The sequence below is a fragment of the Gobius niger genome, assembly GCF_951799975.1.
Source record: "Gobius niger genome assembly, chromosome: 8".
Lineage (NCBI taxonomy): Eukaryota > Metazoa > Chordata > Actinopteri > Gobiiformes > Gobiidae > Gobius > Gobius niger.
Window position 1 is genome coordinate 21150888 of NC_136859.1, and position 22803 is coordinate 21173690.

A 22803-nucleotide genomic window follows, 5' to 3' on the forward strand; every position below is an offset into this window, starting at 1 on the left:
CCATTACGTTTCAAACCACACTATCCCTTAACCTTTGATATGTTTATTTTCATTAAGTAGCGCCTGACAATAGTGCTAAGATTATGCATCGAGCTGCCCAAGTCCAGCAAAACAAATTCTTTGTATAATATAATGCCAAAGTACTACAAAAAAAGTCAATCCCCAAATTTACAAGCAAACAGAATGCAGTACTGAGTTGCACTGAAGATGTACATTTGGGAATACCTAGTGCAGTGATCTATTTTTGACATAACAAGGTTTTAATAAGTGGAAATGTCTTTTGCCATATATAAAAAGAAATGTGTGTGAAGTGTACAGTTGTAAATACATTATAGACATTTATATAAAAAATCAACATGGTTCTATTTGCAGCTATTATGGTTATTATTAAGACAACTATTAACATGTTAATGACTCAAACCTTTGAAATGTATTCATAATTTCATATTAGTTGAAAATCACTAATTCTTTCTGGGTTAAGCAAATGGTACCATAGTTAAGCACATAAGTGGACCTATTAGTGGTTCAATACTTTTCAAGTTTTCCATCTCTAAACTGTATTATCTTTTAGAGTTGTTTGAGTGTAAGTCTTTGATGAGCAGAATCATACATTGGTAACCTGTTCACTCTTACCGTCACATTTCTGCCATTGTGGCCCAAAAAGTGTATTTCCAGTGGAGGCCAGGTTTGAAGATTATGCTCTGAAACTCCAACTCCTCTGAAAGGGCTGGAAGGATTTTTTGAGGTTGAAGCGCATGAGATGAGGTTTAGGCCGTGGGGCTTTCTCAGGCACAGCAGCAGCTTTGCTTTCCTGGGTGGGAAATCGATTTTGGTAGATCTCCGGATAAGACTTCTGGAACTGTAAAGAAGAAAAAAGCCGTCTGAATTGCACAAGAAATTTTTAGAAGAGGTGAAGAGTCTTTGAGCCAGGATTCAACACAGTCAACACAGATTTTGTACAAACTCCCTTGAAAAGTTATACAGTGAGACACCATCAAAGCTATAGAGCAAAGTTTTTGGTTCTTTCCTTTGTGAAATGCACTATTCACCTATAGCAGGAAAGGATTGCTAAATATGAATGGTGGGGAAGTATGGGAAAGGACATTTAGCACAAAAGTAGTCCTACGTGACTACTTTTCACCCTCACCCTGTGACCTGAACACAACTGTTGGCTCTACTCTACCCACATAATGTTGTAGCAGTAGCATCTGACCTGTTTCAGCCTCTTCTTCTTGTCTCGAGCCGGCAGCTCTTTGTCTGCGATTAGTCCCTCCAGCAGCTCTTGCAGGGGGGTCTGTGTGCCGATCACCTTTGGCTCCTCCGCCTCCACCCTCCGGATCTGTTTACAAAAGGCTGGAGACGCGCTGAAGTCTGTATCTGTGCCAGCGTACTTGATCTACAGAACCACAAGAACACAATTAGATTAACCCATGACTGTAAGGCTCACTCTGAAAGCCAGTGTAGAGGTAAAACATATAAGACCCAGCAGTGAACTTGTGAAATTTTGAGATGTTAGTGAGTACCGTAATCCCACAGACGTGCGCCCCATTGTACACATCATCTCTCAAAATCAATGATAACCTCATTTCAAGCATATCAACACAGTATGTTCAGCCGTCTCTGGTGTGCGGTGGACAACCAAGTTCAATAATGGACAGAGGCTCCACAAATCATAAGAAAAAGCCTCCCGTTCTATCATCCAGCCCACAAGAGATAGTTTTTCAATTTCAGCCTCCAACAGTTGCTACAAATCTCCACAAAAATTCCTAATACTAGCAGCTACAAGGTGCATGATAAATGAACACTGTAATGTTAACACAGTCATTTTGCCACCTGGTTTCACTCGTATGTGTTATTTCTCACTTTTCTGCCAAGCCACATTCAGCTTGTTGACACTGCGAGCCATGAACTATCAGAAGGATAAGAGTGCAGATGGCTGTGACAAGTTAAACAAAATAAAACAAAATGAATTAAAATTGGAAAATTGGCATAGCAGCTGAGTATATATATATATATATATATATATATATATATATATATATATATATATATATATATACAGTCCATATAATGGTAATGGCGAACCAACCGGACATTGTGGTGGTGGACAAAGAGCAGAGGAAAGCCGTTGTGATCGACATAGCAATACCAAGCGACTTCAACATCAGGAAAAAGGAACATGAGAAACTAGAGAAATACCAGGGGCTCAGAGAAGAGCTGGAGAAAACCTGGAGGGTGAAGGCATCAGTGGTGCCCGTGGTCGTTGGGGCACTCGGGGCAGTGACCCCCAAACTGGAGGAGTGGCTCCAGCAGATCCCAGGAAATACATCAGACATCTCGGTCCAGAAAAGTGCAGTTCTAGGAACAGCAAAGATACTGCGCAGAACCCTCAAGCTCCCAGGCCTCTGGTAGAGGACCCGAGCAGGAGGAAAAAGAGAGACCGCCCGCGGAGGGTGAGGAAGAGTTTTTGTTTTTTTTTACAGTCCATATAAATGAATATACAACGTTTGCGATCTAAATGTACCAGATTATGGCAAAGATGCAAGTTTTCATCCGTAGTCCCGAGACCGATATAAATCATACAACAACAAAAATAGGCTACAAACAGGATTCACTTATCCACTGCTTTTTGATCACTTTTCTGTTGTTCTTTTGTGACTTTTTTGTTGCGTTTTACTCACTTTTCTATTGCTTTTTGTGACATTTTCATACTTGTTTTTTGTCTAAATTCCATTGCTTTTTTCAAGACGTTTTTAGATTTGTGTAAAGCCAAACTGTAGACACTGTGCGCAGTTTGAGTGGGGTGTTAAGAGTTAAACTCTTTAACAAGACTCCTTGACGACATTGGACCGCTGTCATTCAGAGTTGTTTTTTACTGAACATCATGCAGACGTGTTTTTTTAATGTTAAGTTGCAAGCATGATTCCTTGATCTACTTTTAGATTAGATACCCGAACCACGCGGTAATATTAAAAACAAGGACACTTTCAATCATGCTGACATAGACCCTCTCAAAAATGTGTGGGCTCACTCCAAAGCCCTTGAGCTTCCTGATCATATACAGTCTCTGGTTGGCTTTTTTATACAATGAATCTGCATTTAATGAAAAATAAAGCTCGTCATCAATGTCAGTACCCAAGTACTTGAAGCTATTTACAACCTCCATCGGCTGGTCAGAGATGGACAAAGACTGAACAGGACTGGAACAGCAAAGGATTAGCTCTTTGGTCTTGTCTGCATTAATAATCAGAAAGTGCTGTTTACACCACTCTTCAACCATATGCACTTCAGCCTCATAACTACAACTGAAGTTTTTGTGAAACAGGCCCACAATGGCCATGTCATCAGCAGTACTTAAAGAGTTTAACCTTACTGTCCTTTTGGACATGAGTCATGGCTGATGTTAACATTTCTCAAACTTTTTTCAGTGTGGTTTTAGCATGTGTGAAAATATCAGCAGCGTATGCATACAGCTGGAGTTTGACATTTGCACAAACTTCGGGGGGTCATGAATACATATACTAAATAAAATAGGTCCTAAAATACTGCCTTGGAGGACCCCTACGGGGCAGTAAAAGGAGGGTGATTTGAAGCCAGAAAGAGACACACATTGCTGCCAGTGGAATAGAGGGGACTCAAACCAAAGCATTGCCTCTTTAGAAATATTAAAATAAGTCTATTTAGATATAAAAATCTGATGATTTACCATATCATAAACCTTTTTGAGGTCTACAAATGGCAGGCATGAGTGTATAACGTTGTAAATGTCACTTTTTAGACAAGGATCTTTTATCACTCTGTTTTGTAAACTTTCCAAAAGCAATCCTTCTCTGTAGCTTATAATTTGTAAAGACGGATAATACTGGCAAAAATGTGTGGACTTCCAGTAGTTTTCAAAATCGTACGCCATCAGATAATACAGTGACAGTGAACACGACATAATTAGCAATTTGAATAACCTGCACTCTCCGTAGGTGGGACAGGTGCTCGTCAACCTGGGAGCGCAGTTTGGAGGGCACTTGAAAAATAGTGTTGTAGTGCTCCATCATGAAGGTCACCAGTTTAGTGGACAGTAGTTCATCTAAATCCATCTCTTCCACTGATCCCAGAACACACTGTGAGAACATCTGGACCATCTGTAAACAAAAACAGACAATAAATGAGCAACAGAGCTAATCAGCGGCAATAAACTGATAAGAAAATTGCTGTAGCAGAGCAGAGAGGTGATAAAATAATCTGAAAATAGTGGCAATCCTTGTACATAATTGCCTAAAGTGAACACGTTCTTATTCAAGTAGTTAGTTTGTTTTTTTGTGAACACATTATTGATGCCACCCCAAACAACAAAGGCGTTTAAAAACTCTAATTGCTTTCAAACTTGCTTTATTTTTAACCTAATTTTAAAGGCCAGGGTGAAATAATTTGAAGGTGTAAAAAGGAAAATAAACTGAAGAAGAAATTAATTAAAATATTAATATATACCAATTCAATGGCTATCTGATACTTTAAATCAAAGCTGTGTTAAGACAGTACATAAAGCAATGTGTTCCAAACAATAAGTGGAGGGAGCTATGATTATTATAGTACCAAAAGCACTTTCAAGTCAGCACTATTAACTTTTTATTTTGAAGTTTTTCTTTGTAAGTTCAATGAAATCAAATCTATTCAATTGCTTAATCACAATTTCACAGAAAATGTGTTTCTGAGTGAATTATTGATGTACTAATACTAAACAGACCGATGGACAATAACTAAAACAAAACTGCTCTGCTTTCTTAGTAGTGGTTCTTATAGGGCACAATTACTTCATTTACTGAATATAGTGTGTATTATGCTGAAGTTTAACACATTCAGGGCTCAATTAAAAAACTGGTTAAAATGTAAACAATGTGCTCATTAGACTCTACAGATCTCCTGGTGCATGACTGAGCCAAGTGTCAGGATCCTCTAAACAGGTATTGCTTTGTAAATAATAACTGTACATATTTATCCTTATAATGTCCTCTGTTTGAACTGTATGCCCTGCCCTTGCACCCAAATCTCTATTCTGTTGTGCAAGTCACAGAACAATCAGAAGCTATGAATGTATGAATTGTATGAACAAATGCTATGTTATGTAACTATGCAGCCACAAATTTTAAAAATTATCTATATGTTTTATGTTGTATTTTTGTGGCATTATACACCTTGTTCAGGGACAACAGTTGAAAACTAGCTTTGCAGCTAATACTGACACATTTACAGAAATGTTCATTAATGTGTCCTGTCCCTGTCAAATAAACTAATAAATAAATAAATAAAATACAACAGTCTTTGAACAATATTAACTCTTCAGTATGCAGTACAACAGCCCAGGGCCATTTTAAGTTAGTGGAAGTGTAGCCCATAAGGAGTGGTGTGTACCAGAGTGCGAGTGGGAATCATGTCATTTAGTGAAGGGAGCTGTTGATTCTGGGAAACGCGGGCCATGAGCCGCAGTAGGAGCTGGAGCCGTCTGCGGTTTGGAGGAGGCAGTAAAAGACAGCTGATCTGAAGAGCCTCGGTGGTCACCTCCTTATCAGACAACAGACCTGAAAAGAGGAAGGTGAATAAATGAATCAGGCAAACAAATTAATCAATTAATTAATCAGGCAAACAAACATGAAAAATATCTTGTTGCGTCTCAAATAATAAAACAAAAAATTCACAAAAGCTATATATTTTATCTTGAAAAGGTTAACAAAACAAAAACTTTTTCTTTCTAAATGGCAATTTCTCAATAGCAAGAAGTATTTCTTACTCAAAATGTTGACAAAGACTTCATACAGATGAAATGTCAGTAATGGTTGTTTGAGCCTTTGAAAATACTCTCCAACCGTTTTCAGGACATCTCTCTCAAAACCTGGGTACACTGGCTGTTTGGAGTCGTTGCCGTTGGGCCCTTGAAATGAAGAAATTACATGTTATTTATTGTCTTCTTTGAAATGAAAGTGCAGCTCAAAGCAGAGATAAAAATGCCAAAAGTGCCATTTTCCTGAAAAATGTCATGTACTTACAATTGGCTAGACATTTCATAGCTGATACAACCCAATAAGGCATATCCTCTGCAAACATTAAAGGAGACACAAGAGTGAGTTTAGTAATAACACAAGGACAGAGCAGTTCTCCATCAGGGTAATAGCACATTACCTGCTTTGTTCTCCAATACAACTATTCCCGTCTTATTGACTTTGGTCACATTATGGACTATATGTTTTCCATTCACATGCACTGGGTTTAGAACACCATCCAGTGTTTTTAGCCCCAGGACCCTCTGCAAACTAAAAGAGCAAGCATGTTCTCATAACAGCAACAGTTATTACCATAACTTCTATGTACGTTACAAGATGACAAACTTTTACATACTGGCTGATTGTCATGGTCTTCCAGATATGGTCAACTTGAGTTGGAGTGACTTCCTTTCTCCTTATTAATTTGCACTCATGCACATCCCCTATTGCAACGCTGTGTCTCTTGTTCCATAAATCCGACGTCTGAACAAAAGAAATATGCATTACTTTGACACAGGACAAAAACAAAAACATCCATCATCAAGTTTATGGGAGAATCCTATTTCCATCTCTGCCTTCACAAACTTTTAGATAGTTGACAGCTGGAATGGAAATATCTTACCAAAACAGCAGGCTTTGACGGTGCAGTGTTTTCCTGTTGAGGCAATTCTTCATAATCATCCCAGCGAATGAGTCTGGGCAGGTCATTGCTGTCTCGCAACAGGGATCTTGTAGGAATAGACTTCAAGGGAGACATTGTGGGGAACCTAGAAGACAGAAAATTTAATCTAAAACCATTCAAGTGCGCTGAAAATGTTTAAAAATGGTGACATGAATGGATTTCAAAGAGGAGTGAAATGAATACATACGTTTTAGTCAGTTAGTTTGGAATTACTGTAATATAGGATTTTATAACCTACTTGGATTTCCAATTTCTATTTTAAACCCTTTTTAGACCCAGTTTAGTCTTGATTTGTTCTGAATCTAGGCCTGTTGGTACTTGGAAGGTCAAGGTTTTTTTTGGAGGTGGTGTGTGGTGTATAGAGTCTCCTCAGGCAAATATCGCTGTTCTAACAGTATTTCTTTCCACAACTGTATTGTACCTGTACAGATGGCCAGTGTCTTCAAAGTCTTCTGTGCCGTGCCGCCCTTTAATGTCTTCAATAACATGAGCTTTCAGGAACTTCTTTAGTAGCTGCAAAGTCTGGTAGCGAGTCACCTCTGGTCCAAAGTTGTAATTGCGGCGCAGAAGGTCGTGCAAGTAATCGACAGCCTCAGATCCCGTGAAACTCCAATCATAGCAGCGGAAGTGTGCCCAGTGCCTTCTCAGCGGCATGCCACTACGGAAGAGCTTAATGGTCTCATTCCACTGCAGGAGAGAGAGAGAAAATGTTATGGGTTATGCATGAATAATCAACCATCATCTTTTAGTTTACCATAAAATATTCATTCTCTCTACAGTTTATATACCCGGAAAACCATTTTGTGCATGGCTAATCAATGTAACACTTAGGATATTACGGCAGGCATGAAACATATACAGCCATAAAATAGAACATATTTGAAAATGGAGATACAGCAAGGTGCAGGTAAAGTGAGTATTACAGAAAAAAAAAATAATGCAGGGCCAGCAAAGACACCCATTTCATTTTACAGTTAATTCTGTTTTGAACAGCTAAGAATTTATATTTAAATGTCCTAGGGCTTGTTTTGCTTTTTGTACAATAGAACATAAATAATGCTCTTGTTTTATGTAGGAACTCACAAAATGTACACTTGCCTTCAGTAAAGCGAAACGTGACATTTATGTTTAAATCATTTTAGCCATTAACTTAGTCAAGCACAAATATATGCAAATAGTTAATACACACCCAAAGTGTAAACAAAAGAACGAAAGCGTTGAAAGGAAGGAAATGAAATGTTAATCTTTCCACAGCAAAATAACAATTGTTCACAAGATAAGTTCACATGCTGACTTTTAGCAAACAAACATGGATCAACATTGCTTGTGTCTAAGTTAAGCATTCCGTTACATCATGTTAATGACAAACCCACCAGTTTCGTCGCTCTGTACGGACCCGGTCCGATCACTGTACCTTCCATCGCGAAGCTAATATCCCTTTCTCTCAATTTAAGTATACATTAAGCGACTGAGGTATAATCCGTTTCAGATTTAGCTAAGACAATGCAGACATGAAGTGTACACAAACGAAAAAACGTTTCCTCGCATGCCAACTTTGAATTTCCTGCGTCACTCCGTTTGGGCAACGTGATTAGACGGAAGGTCGGTCACGTGACTCCCCTGGGACGCCGAGTTGCGGAAGAGAAGACGTCACCATAGAAACGCTAACACGACACACACACACAACATATATATATATATATATATATATATATATATATATATATATATATATATATATATATATATATATATATATATATATATATATATATATATATATATATATACACATCCCAAATAACCAACTTCAAATTAATTAATTGTATTGCCGCAAGCTTTCATTGTGTGGATACATTTGGAACAAATATTATTACTTTCTTATTTCTATTTAGCCTAAAAATAACAATAGTTAAAAAAAACACATCAAGATGGAATGTAAAACTATGATATCATTAAATGACAAACATTATGATCCCATTGGGCAACTTCCATATTCACAAATCTAAAATCCCCAATTCAAACCATCTTTTAAAGTATTTTTCGAATGCTTAGGCTATAGCCTAGCCGACTGAAACTTTAAAACACTGCAATAACAAGAAAGCCGTATATGCATGAAATGCTGATTATTGTGTGTGTGCAAACAAACAAACAAACAAACAAACAAACAAACAAACAAACAAACAAACAAACATATGGCTACTCATCTTTTGATCACGTTTCTCCATTGAATGATAAAAAGAAGTTACCACATATGTGCGCACAAGGACCCTTTGCTATTGGGAGTCTGTGGCCAACTGTCTTGCTTGTCATCCACCTCCACCCCATACCTGCTTGGGACTCATTGAAAGCTTTCCAAAGCTGAGCAGGAATTTGACCCTCGTGAAAATACTCAAAAACTCACCAAACTTTGCCCAAAATTCAGGTCCAGCGTTAAAATTTTGGGAACCTACAGAGGAGTAACAGCTATAAGGGGCGACAGTGGCGCAGATGGTAGAGCGGGTTGTCTCATGATCGGAAGGTCGGGGGTTCAAATCCTACCTCCTGAAAGTGCACACTGTTGTTGTGTCCTTGGGTAAGACACTTCACCCACATTGCCCCCAGTGTCTGCGTACATTGCTGTATGAATGGGTGAGTGGATCCGTGCTGTAAAGAGCTTTGAGTGCCTACTGTAGGTGGAAAAGGGCTATATAAGTTGAGACCATAACACATGCACATGCAAACTGATAGCGCTCCCTGTAAAATAAGTGCATGGGCAGTCAAACAATGTGTTAATAAAATAATTAATAGGATCCCGATTAAAAGGGACATGCAACATTTTTTACGGTGTTGCCATAGTGACGTCCAAATCACCCCATACTCTTGTAATGGGACGGACACATAAATCTCCCATTATACGAAATAAATAGCGTGTTAGGACCCTATGTAAGGTGCTTGTGGACAGTGCTCAAGGAGGCACAGCCTCTTGGACGTAAAGGTAATGGAGATGCAGATAGCTCCCTCTGCAGATTGAACCAGATATATTTACATTGAGAAGCTGAAAGGTTGCTTTGATGTTTACTGGCAAATCTGGGCATTTACATAGGTACATAATGTGGGCATTAGCACCCTTTATGATTACAGAGGGGCAGTAATCCAGGTACTGTTCAATGCCACTTGCAGCTTTAATTATTATGAGTTACCACTTTATTACAAACAGGCACACCAATTACAGAGAAGGTGTGCCGTGGTTTAACTCAACACAATGAATAATAATGCAGATTGGCGCATATTGCTGAATAGAAGCCAAAATTCTAGAAGTATTTTATGCTCTTTTTTAACATTGGATTGAATCTGTTAAAACTCAGCATGCTCTCTGATCTGCCTTTTTAAACTGTTGTTTGCTCAGATGAGTACAGGCCATTGAGGTATTGTGGCTATACTGCAATAGTGACACTGTGTGCTTGTGTCGAGGCTCCTCTGGGGAAACATGACAAGCACCAAATGGAGGTGTGTGTGCATTCCATGAGGGAGCAATCGGACACAAAAACATACCAAAACACAATGTTCCCTCAACCAGCTGTTGTTTAACAACAGACAGTAAGAGCAAAATACACATGCATGATGCAATGACAATAAAAAGTCTCATCCAACTGAACTGACCCTGTGATGGAGCAAAGTTGAGTTAATCTTAAATGCTTCTAAATCCAGTTTGCAAAGTGTTGATGCAGCTGTCAGATACAGAAACGCAATGAGAATTTCAATGCTCATATCTTAAGCAGGCCATGGCCAAAGCCTTTTCTAGTTTATAAGATTCTGCAGTGGGGTGATAAGGATGAATGCATTTTCTGTGGGAAGCTTTTTTTGTTCTTTTGCATTTAAAGGCACACTGTGTAACATTTTGGATTTTACGCTGTTGCCAATACAAAACATGAAACATGCTCCTAATAACCAGTACGACACAGATTTTTTTTTCTTTTTTTTGCACTGACCTATTTAAATCTATTTGGCTGTCTTTAGTCAACATGTCCATGGAGACGAGCTGGAGACCTCCATGCTCCCAGTAAACAGTCAGGTCTTTGTAGAGGTGAGCTTCTCACAGCAAACACACATGTTTAATTGATCATTTCCAGGTATTTTTAAAATATCTAAAATATCTTAAAATATCTGTAATAAAATAAATGCTTCTATTTCATTCTATGTATTAGGTAAAATGTTAAGGTGAGTTCAGGAGCACAATACTACTCAGTATGCATTGATTTTTAAGCCTATTATATAGTGGTTTTGAATTACATCTCTGGACATTTTTTATAGACTGCTGTTCCCACGGATACACATGTTTTATCTCTGACATCGGAGTGTCAATGTCAATGTCAACTTTATTTGTATAGCGCGTTTACAGCAACACTAGGTGCCCAAAGTGCTTCACATAGCTACAGGTACAGTATAAAATAACAGTACAAAAGAGAAGCACACACAATAGTTATAATACAGCTCAGCTTGAATTGAACGCCAACGCAAACAGATGTGTTTTAAGGGCAGTCTTAAAGGTTTCTATGGTTGGAGCAGCTCTGACGTTTAGGGGGAGACTGTTCCAGAGTTTGGGAGCAGCCACACTAAACGCTCCATCTCCTCGCGTCTTTAAACGGGATCTGGGCACGTTCAAAGGCAGCTGGTTCGCAGACCTTACTGATCTGACTGGGGCATAAACAGACAAAAGCTCACAGAGATACTCAGGAGCAGATCCATGAAGACATTTAAACACAAGCATCAAGATCTTGAAGTCAATTCTATAGCTGACGGGCAGCCAATGGAGGGAGGCCAGCACAGGAGTGATATGTTCCCGCCGCCTTGTCCCTGTCAGTACGCGTGCAGCAGCGTTCTGGACTTGTTGCAGGCGAGTGAAATGAGTAATTGTGCTGCTTTGTATATCATTTATTTGCAACTGCATCTATGCCTAATAAAAGCAAGTCCAAATTCATGCTGGTTTATTATAGCCCAATGTTATCCAGCTGTGCACTGATTTAACCTTTTAAATGTTCTTATGGGGTGTATGTGGCAGCTGCATTTTCTGCTGCTCCATCAAGTTTCTTGTTGAGTATTATTTGTCAAACATTGAGTTCAGAAAAAATATGTTTGAGATTTTTAGATATTCTTTATTTTCTTTAAAGGTTGTGCGATGCTGACCTCTACTGGACATCCTTAGAACATCTTCAAGGCCAAAAATGAACTTGCACCTTGCATTTAACAGAAGAGACACACACAATAGAATTACATTATTTTCATTTGTTCTAAACACGTCTACCCCTTGTGGTAAAACTATCAATTATAAATTAAAGATATTCCAAACTTTTTTGTTGTTGTGAACACTGAGGTAGAAACAAAAAATAGGCTATAATTTCCTCTGCCAATTTATTCTGCATTTTATGTTTTACCGTATATGCCCGCGGGCACCCAGGTACACTTTGGGACATTCAGTTGCCCTTGAGACTTTTTGTATAAACATAACCGTTCAATTTCTTGCATCTCTATGTTAGCAATAGATTTAGGCTATTTGTGACTCGGTATATGTTTAAAAGCATGAATTTGTCATAGTATATGCGTTATAAATAGCCTGGCTAACGCCAGACTAAAATCACAAGTGATATTTAGTCTGGGGACCACCAATTAATTTTCTCGTAGGAGAGGTGTGGTTTACGATCATCCATAGCCGTTTATTGGGCGCTACAAATGTCTATCATGCGTCTGCACGTAGCCACAGCCAATCGTATCATCGTATCCAATTACGTATGAGATGACGTATGACGAACCCGCTGCAAACTTTCGAGCTATTTAGAACTATTTAGAAAACGCCCTAAAGCTTGATCGAAAAATAGCGTCGCGTCTGCTGCTGTCATGTTGGATCCGTAAATAAACTTTTTTTTATAAATCCATAAATAAACTACAAGCTTCCGTATATCGAATAGCTCGTCATCATCTTGCCGTCCCTCCTCGTTCTGTGATTGGTTCCCAAATCCATGCAAAAATTTCGGCCATGGTCCCCAGGCTGTTGTGTATTTCGAAATGACTCGAGCGCACACAGCAGCATGGCGTTAGCCAGGTTACGTTATAATCTAAAATTAAACAGTTTAACTTTAATGCTCTTGAAGTAGTCCTCTGCTCTAAAAAGGCTGGAGACCCCTGACCAAGGAACTACATGCCATATTTGTTTTTGAATCAATCTTGTGTCATTGTGACCCTGCCCGGGCTCGAACCCGTGACCTTGAAGTCGGCGTGTTTTCATAAAACTTTGACCGCTAGGGTTATCCAAGGCGGAGACCCTCTTGTCCCCGGGGAGCATCGGTTTCGTGTGTATTGCGCGCACCCGAAACCGGAGCGCCGGCCTCCCTTGAAGTATGCAGGGCTCCCCCCGGTGGGCGATCTGTTTGTGGCGTCGGATCGCGCTCTCCGCTTGGCCATCGCCCACAGAGACAATACAGGACCACTAGTCCATTTATCATTAACGCATGAAAACACTATGGTACCCATGGAAACCTCAGAATGCTAAGTGATGATGTCATCACTCCACTTCCGGGTCAAAGGATCGAGCTCATTTTAACCTGCTGTAGAGCCGACTTCATTTTGAACATCTGATCGCAAAGAAATATTACATTTACTCTGGTTCTTTCCATACACAATGAAGGCTTATTTTAGATATACAATTAACTTCATTTTGCCTGGAGAAATGGTGAGCTCTATCATTCTAATTAGGAGTAAAACTGTGTTTGGCCCTTTTTCTGTTGTTATTTCAGCAGGACACACAGATAAAGTTGTGTTTTTTGATATATTTAAATGATCACAAAATGAAACACATTATAACTGCCAACATTTCACTGAAAATAATGAATGGGTGATGTTTAGTCCATGGTTTAACCTCTTAACCCCCACCTGAACTGAGTATATGTTCTCCAGTTTGGCATTACCCAAATCTAAAAGCTTTGTAAAAAAAAAAAAAAAAAGGAGAAAAAAGTGCCAAAACAGGGAAACAATATAATAAAGAGACAAAAAAATCAGCTTTTACCTGACTACATCCCATCAGTTTTCAACCACCAAACTGTCACCAATAGAGATGAGAGGAAAGCTGCTTGTGGACAAATTAACAGAAGACAAGCCTCTAAAAAAAAGACCATTACAGCGAGAAATAACGATGGTCCTGCTTCTGGACCATCGTTTATCACAGACGGTACGGGATCTGAAATAACTCTGACCCTTCTACTGGACCCTCCTCTACCAGAGACTATATTGAACAAGAAAATGACTCTTTGGATGATGATTGTGACATTGGACCTACATGTGACAAGTGTAAAACACAGATTCATTCACTGAAGTTGGAGGTTCAAGAGCTGAAAATCAGTTACAGAAAGAAAACATGTCTAAAACTGAACTCACTGAATCTGCTCTTCAAAACAAACAAGTATTTAGGCTGACTGTTGTTTCCTCACACCTTAAACTGAAATCGGCCCTTACGCTATTTCAACAGTTTGTGTTGACATTACTAAAGCTACGAATGAATTTAAGCTTTGACTTTTTGGCCTTCTATTACGGTGTTGATTCCACCAACATCAAAAGTGTTCAGAGAGAAGTTTTAAGAAACACTCGTCCAAACGCATTCTGTAACAAACATATCGAAAAATTATTAATATTATTGACTGCTTTGACATATTTATCGAAAAGCCTAGAAACCTATTAGCCAGTGCCCAGTTTTATTCAACATACAAATCACATCATACTATGAAATATCTGATTGCTATTAGCCCACAAGGATGGATTTGTTTCATTTCTAATGGGGGGGCAGGGGGCGTACAAGTGACAAGTTTAACACAGAAAATAGTAACTTTTTAATCACACTTACTTCCAGGAGACCTAGTGTTGGCAGATAGGGGCTTTAATGTCTATACTATATATAAGTCTATAGAATTCATCAGTAATTCTTTAGCCAAAACCGCTCACAAACCGGTGAAGAAGAGTCTTTTTCAGTCCACAGGATAAAGTCACAGTATGATTTGCCAGTCACAAAAAAATGCATCTGAAGTTATGTCACGTTTCAGTCTGCAGTTACCTTTTGGATCGGTTTCAAGACAAAACCCGGTGATACTATTGACAGCATCGGCAACAGTTACATAGCATTTTATTACTTAGCATAAAATGGACACTTGATTTCCATAACACCAGTACCACAGCAGCGGCAAGAGACAAAGCCATCAGATGATGCTCCAATGAATGGATGAGACGTTGAGATTGTGCAATAGGAAAAAAAATATGTCGAAAACAACAAACACTCATGTCCTAAACACATAATTGAGTAATACAGAAAATACCTTGTTGCCTCACTTGAAAAACTAAGACGTAATGTTTTTTTAATGAGAGATACTGAATGCTTCAAGATGTCTGTTTTAGATGCTGCTCTGAATGTGGATGTAGTAATTCTACCAGTTCTCTGTTCAAACCATATTTTTTGACTTTGACTGATCTTGTGTCTCTTTCTCAACAATATCACTCTGAAAATACCAGAAATAATCACTAAATAACACATATGATTATCACTATGTAAATACAGATAACACATACTTCCTCACCTGCTCTTTACTCACTGACAACTGCTCAAACAAGCTCACTACTCACATCTCTCAATTCTTTCTCATAAAGGCTTGTGAGGGGATCTGGCAGATCCAAGCCCACTGTTTTGGCCCATATGATTCTGAATGGTCCCTAACAAGAGACAGGACTTCGGGTTTTATTGTTTGTCTGTCTTTTGCACAACACTGAGACTGTTGTAGAGCAGAGATTGCTCACTTGGGGTCAGGCTTTGGGTCTTGCTCTGCTTTTTAGACCTTTGTATCGCTTTCCCTGCAGGTACTCCACCTTCTTCATAGCAGTTTCTCGTGGTCTGTCCCATTTACACTTTTTGGATGATGCTGTCATCTCTTCTTGTTTATGCTGCCAAAATCTGAACAGCATGGCAGACACATGAGAGCTGCACTCGCCCTGGCCAGCAGGTCCACCTTAATGTACCCATCAGGCCCTGGGGTTTAAACAGGATTGTAGCCCCCAGCGCACACCCTAATCCTAACTCCAACCTATAACCCTAACCCTAAATGCCACAAAAACCCTAACCCTGCTACTCCTACATGTATCAAAATAAATGTTAAATGACATCTTGCAATGTGTATCAAAATCTTCATGTTCACTTACTTGTGCATGCTTCCAGTCAGAGAATCATACACTGGAAAAGGCTGACTTATCTCTATTTTGCCCCCAAAAAGTTTGCAAAGCAAAATGCATTTCCACTTCGTGAGTAGCAGAGCCACTCTCTAAATACATTCTCCCCATTCATGAGTTCGTGCTTTGAACTGGCGGTCTAAAGCAGACACATCAGCGTCCTTATTTTAGCAGCGGTCCCATTCTGGTCCCATTTTGGCCCAAATTGCACGTATGTTTCTTAATTCTGATCGGCCCTTGACTATGGAAGGCCCCTGGGCTCCAGCCCCTGCTAGCCCGTTGGATAAGGTGGCTCTGCTGGCCAGCTGTGACCACTGCCCGTGGTTTCAGGGAAGGATCATTAAATCTTTCAGAATAATTTACCTGTAACAAAAATCAGCGGGAAAACTGTTGTTATTCCTACTAGTTTACAGCCTACTCATCGCAGTTTATGATAGCATAATGGTATGGCTACTTACCCTTGCAGTGACAATAAAAAACATCTCTTTTAGGTAACCTCCATAGCAAAACCTCGGCCACAAATCCCGATTGAGTCCATTTGTGTCCCTCCAGACTTTTTTGTAGGCCATCAGCGTGTCTCCAGTGTAGTGAGAAGGAAAGGTAGCCCAATTGTCAGGATATTGTAGATTAGGGAGTCGCTGTCTGTCACCTCATCTACGGTTTTAAAAAGCACGCCAGGAGCAAAACATGGATCACTAATTTGTAGTCTGTTAAGTTTACCGATGTTTCGCTGTTTATCGTTTTCTGAAAGTTGACTGCTGGTCCATTCTTCTCGTTAATACCTCTTCTTGCTGCTGCTGTACACTGCCAACATGGCGTGGTAAACAAAATTGGTCATGTGACTCCTGGAGCTGATTTTATTCTGCTGTTGAGCCGACTAATGCTCTTTTGGAACATCTGGTCACAAATAAATATTACATTTACTCTGGCTTTTCTTCAGTAATGCTTTTCTGAAATTAATTAATGGATGGGCGATGTTTAGTCCATGGTTTAACCTCTTAACCCCCACCTGAACTGAGTACATGTTCTCTAATTTGGTAAACACTTTGTTAAAAAAAAAGAGCCAAAACAAAAACACAACAAAAAGTGACAACAAAAGAGAAATAAAAACATGCAGGAAAAGCAACAATAACACAATTAAAAAAGCGACAAAACCCACAACTAAAAAAGTGACAAAAACATCACTAAAAAGCATCAAACAAGCAAGAAGAAAAAGCGATGAAGAAAGCAACAAAACATGGCAAAAATGACACAAAAAACCTTTGAAAACAACATGAGCCGTTGCATGATTCTAAAGAGCTTAGCTATAGCTTCACACTTTACGGTTAGACACTTGTCCAGATCATCAAAATAATCAATGTATCCAGATACTAATCGTTACACTAGTATCAAAACTCCAGATAGGCCTACAAGCATGAATTTGTCATATTCCTAATAATGAAAACAGTTTAAGTCTTTGGGATATTATTCTTAACTGGTAGCCCTTTTGAAGTAGTCCTCTACTCTAAAAAGGTTGGAGACCCCTGGCCCTGACCTATGTTAGAAATATGTTTTATTGAATCAGTCTAGTGTTATTGTGACACTGCCCGGGCTCGAACCCGTGACCTTGAAGTCGGCGTGTTTCCAAAGAATCTTTGACCGCTAGGAGACCCTCTTTCCCCCACGGAGCACCGGTTTCGTGTACCCGAAACCGGAGCGCCGGCCTCCCTTGAAGTATGCAGGGCTCCACCCGGTGGGCGATCTGTTTGTGGCGTCGGATCGCGCTCTCCGCTTGGCCATCGCCCCACCGAGAGAATACAGGACCACTAGTCCATTTCAGTCCATCAAAACACTATGGTGCCCATGGAAACCTCAGAGTGTAAGTGATGACGTGATTTCAATGATCACACAATATTAAACACATTATAACTACCAACTTTTCACTGAAAATAATGAATGGGTGATGTTTAGTCCAAGGTTTAACATCTTAGCCCCCACGTGAAGCGAATACATGTTTTCCAGTTTGGCATTACCCAAATCTAAAAGCTTTGTAAAAAAAAAAAAAGAAAAAGAAAAGAAAGAGCCAAGACAAAAACACAACAAAAAGTGACAGAAAAAGCAACAAAAAAAGCTTTGTAAAAAAAAAAAAAAAAAAAATGAATAAAAAAAATGTGCCAAAACAAGGAAACAACATAATAAAGCAACAAAAAAGAAACATAAACGTGCCGGAAAAGCAACAATGAAACAATTAAAAAAGCGACAAAAACACGACGAATGGCTCTACACACTTCCTTCAGATTATGAAAAGGACACTCATTTTACTTGGACATTGAACGTATGAGCAGTGTTGGGGAGAATACTTTGAATGTATATGTAGTTACTGAATACTTATATCTTACTAATATCTTTCCTTTTTCTCACAGTACTGTTTTCTGAGGCGCTGCTTCTCTTCTGGCTTGGCTTTTACCCTACGAACCTTCACGGCCCCTTCGCTCCTCCGGCAGGGGTCTCCTAGTTATTCCTAAAGTCAACAAAAAGACTCATGGTGAGGCGTCTTTCCAATATTACTGCCCTCGCCTCTGGAACGACCTGAGGAGGAGCTCAGGGCTGCAGAGAACGTTCATGTTTTTAAGAGCAGGCTCAAGACCCACCTTTTTAGCTTAGCCTTTAACTGACTAATCTATTTATTTAATCCTAATATATAAAATGTATATATAGTGGGGAAAAAAGTATTTGGCCAAAATCCAATAGAATGTCTATGTGAAACTGACCAAATACTTTTTTCCCCCACTGAGAGGTTGTCCCAGGCGCATTGTTTTAAATGTTGTAATCTGTAAAGCACTTTGTGATACCTTTCGGTATGAAAAGCGCTTTATAAATAAAGTTTGATTGATTGATTGATGACGAAACCTGTGTCTGCAGTGGAGTTGAATGAGTGTGACACAATTTCACCTCAAAGATTCACAGAGAACCTCTCCTGGACCATGAACACTACATCACTGGTCAAGAAAAGTAATCAGCGTCTCTACTTTCTCCGCAAGTTGAGAAGAGCCATCCTCCGTTATGTGCGACTTCCAGAGAGGGGCTATAGAGAGCATCCTGACCAGCTGCATCACTGTGTGGCACGGCGCCAGCACTGCCTCCTGCTGATGGAGCCTCCAGCGCATCGTGAGAGCAGCGGAGAAGATCTGCGGAGCCCCTCTCCCCTCCATTAAGGACATGTACTCCACCCGTCTCACCCGCAAAGCCATCCAAATCACCAGAGACCCTACACAGTATAGGCACCCATCCCACAGTCATCAAGGTAATGCCTTCAGGGAGGAGACTGTGGAAGCCTCTGTGCCTGGATTAACAGTATGCCTTGTGTTTTACTGAAGCAGCTTAACATTTGCGTGGCAATACATTAAAGGAGCTTTGGTGGTAAAGAAGACCTCTCTCTAGATCTGTCTGTCTGGTCATGTAGTGGGTAGAGCTGCTACTATTTATTATTACTACTTATATCCACTGCTATCACTTAACACTGTATCACTTTATCACTTTATACACCTACACAATATATAAATCCAATCCCATTGTTGTTCAATGTAAATTGTTGTCGTCCTACCATATTTAACTTCTTTTTTTAAATCTTATTTATTTTAATATTCTTTATGCATGCCACTAAAGCCTTATAGTTTAAAGCTTTATAGCTTATTTTGATCTAAACTCTGTGTTATATGTTTTTGTGTTTAATGTTGCACGTCTTCAGTGAGAAAAATTCCTAGTTTGTGAACCTGTTTACAAACAATGGCAATAAAAACAATTCTGATTCTGATTGCCATGATTAATTATTTATTCTATTTGCTGTGGTCATGCTTATACTAAGTAATGAAACGCACGAGACATACAGTATGCCTACTTTGATTCTAAGTGCCAAGTTTGAAACCTGATGTCCTTGTTCTTTGTTACTGGATTCATCTGAATGTTATTAAAAGCATTAATGGGCCATATATTTCTGTACATATGTTCATTTGCAAATGTGAACATCATTCAGAGTTGTAAAGCTACATCTTGTAAAGAAAGGTCTAAACAAAAATGAAATATAGGGATATAAAGAATGAAAATACCTATTTTGTTCAGGGACTGAACAGACTGTACTGTCAATGTCAATGAATAAAAAAATAAACAAAACAAGAACACAGTTGTGTGGATGCATGACTGTCTTTGACTGAGAAAAACACTATGAATGTTGGTCTTTTATTTTTTGTTGGAAGCTGTAAAATACAGCAAAAAACAATGTGTTTCCTAAAAAACGTCTTTTTACATGTTTTCCAAAAACAATGTAAAAATGAGTTAGGCAATTATGCTATGTGGCAAACGCTATTTAACTTCAAGACAAATTCACTTCTTTGCAGGATGTTAGAATAACCTCCCCGAGCTACCGTTTGGATGAAAACGGCCTCCCACCCTCATAGAAGTTTTTTTTGTTGAGGCTCCAAAGGTTCTCAACAGGGTTGAGGTCAGGGGAGGAGGGGGTCCACATCATGAGTTTCTCTCCTTTTATGCCCATAGCAGCCAGTGATACAGAGGTTTTCTTTACAGTAGGACATGGTGCGTTGTCATGATGAAGAGGATCTTGTTAGGGAAAGCACGGCTCTTCTTTTTGTAGCATAGAAGACAGTGGTCAGTCAGAAACTCCACATATTTTTCAAAGTTCATTTTCACACCTTCAGGGAGCCTAAAAGGGCCTAAAAGGGCCTAAAGGGGCCGACCAGCTCTCTCACCATGATTCTGGCCAAAAACATGACCCCGCCACCTCTTTACTGACGTCACAGCCTTGTTGGGACATTGTGGTCATTCATCAACCATTCACTACTCCATTGATTTGACCATCCAGGGTCACACGGCCTCATCAGTGAACAAGACTGTTTGAAAATGAGTCCTCATGTATTTCTGAGCCACTGCAGCCGTTTCTGTTCATCAGCTTCAATTAACCGTTTAGGGGAGGCCCGGATAGAAGGTTTATGCACAACTGCAGCCTCTGGAGGGTCCTACACCTTGATGTTTGGGGGACTCCAGAGGCCCCAGCAGCTTCAAATACCTGTATGCTGCTTTGTAGCATCTGTTCTCTTAATCTGGGGTGTTTGTCTGGCAGAAACCGTCCATATTGTGCCTTTATCGGCACAAATTGGAGTGTGCTCTGAATCATCCACAAATCTCTTATCAGTTCGATGATTACACTTAATCTTTCATGAAATATCGAAGGTTTTCATACCTAGACCAAGGCATTCAACTATTTCAAGCTTTTCATCAGCAGAGAGACCTTTTTTCTTAACCATATAGCTTGAAAATGATGATCTGCATAATAAAGTGGAACACCCTTTTTCAGCAGTTTTTCCCTTAACTGGGCTTAACCTGAAAACTAATCATCCCAGGTCTCTGAGATTAATGTCAGTGATTCATAGAGCCCCGAGACACGATACCATCCACAAGTTTCATTATTTTTTAATTTTTTTTAACCTTTTTGACACAAAAATACAATTTGCATAATAATTTGGAACGCAGTGTACTTCTTCCTGTAAACATAAGAAAATGGCAGATGGCTCCTGAAGTTTCTGGCTCCTATGGACTTTCCATTGAAACTTTTTTGCTCCTCTTTAAGTCATTATCGAGCACAGGCTTGTCATTCATACCTCCACAATGTCTGTCTTAACATGCACAACATCATCCTAATTTTATGCTTTTACTATTTTTATTTTCACCCTATTCTAATAGAGCTAGCTCCAAAAACGCAGCCAAATTGCTTGCATGAACAAGCTTCCGCTGGCCTGGGCTGTAGACTATAGGGGAAGCCTCGCTCCCTCAGTTCATTCTATTGGAGAACACAGGCAGACGTACTAATGTAATATCTAAGCACTACCACTTGATGGCAGCGTTGTCTTTTTATTTAAACTGATCGTGATCAGCTAACCACCATGTTGTAGATTTGGAAGCCCTGTTTGGAGAAGATTAGGCCTATAGATTATAACAGGCTTTTGAAATGTTTGTTTGCCTGATTAGTCACTTTGTATGTTAATGTGAAATTTCCCGCTAGCCTCGGGTGGCCAGATTTTCCACATTAAAAACTGGGACACACTGGGAATTTGTGGAAGTAGCTAAAAAGTGACATTTTTGGCCCAGGGTGAACGGTGAAATTGTCTGTAAAAGTCTGTGGACCATAGACTTTGAGCTTTTTTATTTGCTGATTTGCTCTGGAAGTTTGTGTTTGATGCACGCATCACTAAAAGTCAAGTTTGTTAAGTTTCAAATAAAAAATAAAACACTGCTTCTTGCATGGCACTGGTGAAAAACTGGGATGACAGAGCTTGTATAAAACTGGAACAAATCAGTGGTTTGGGAAAAATTGAAGTGGACGTGGGACAGTGGGACAGTCAAAAGTGGGACTATCGCGGGTAAACTGGGACCCAAGTGGGCTCATTTTAAAGCTCTGACTGAGCTCTAATGAAGTTTTTATCACTTTCAGAGATATTTGCATTTTATCGGTCAGTATTGTAAAATTTATTCTACTGGACATTTAAAAAATGACCTATATATGAATGCTCCTCAAAAAGAATCATTTTCTGCATTGTTCGGGCTTTCTAAATTTCTTCTTAATTTTGCGGGTTTATACAAAGCATCGTCCTTTTCTCCATCTCTGTTCGGTACAGATTTCGTCATGATCATGATTAATTACTCCTGATCATTAATGAGCTCATTGTGTTATTCATATTACTTAGTATAAATGTTTTGTATGAATAGTATTTATAATGAAAACTCATGAACTCATGTTAACACATGATGAAGGTACACGTGAAGTCATGATTAATCAATGCATGAATTCATCATTCATTTATTATA

At 39.3% G+C, this 22803-nt stretch overlaps 1 protein-coding gene across 1 annotated transcript; it reads right to left on the reverse strand.

Annotated features, from left to right (window-relative positions):
• Positions 1-293: 293 nt before the first annotated feature.
• On the reverse strand, positions 294-8240 carry LOC306967154 (DEP domain-containing protein 1B-like). The gene is made up of 11 exons (XM_079562061.1): positions 8085-8240; positions 7133-7398; positions 6652-6796; positions 6385-6512; positions 6169-6299; positions 6036-6083; positions 5780-5920; positions 5404-5570; positions 3960-4136; positions 1214-1396; positions 294-859 (listed from the first exon to the last, which is right to left on the reverse strand). The coding sequence occupies exons 1-11, from the start codon at positions 8130-8132 to the stop codon at positions 695-697; spliced, it is 1599 nt and encodes a 532-aa protein (XP_079418187.1). The 5' UTR covers positions 8133-8240; the 3' UTR covers positions 294-694.
• Positions 8241-22803: the final 14563 nt, after the last annotated feature.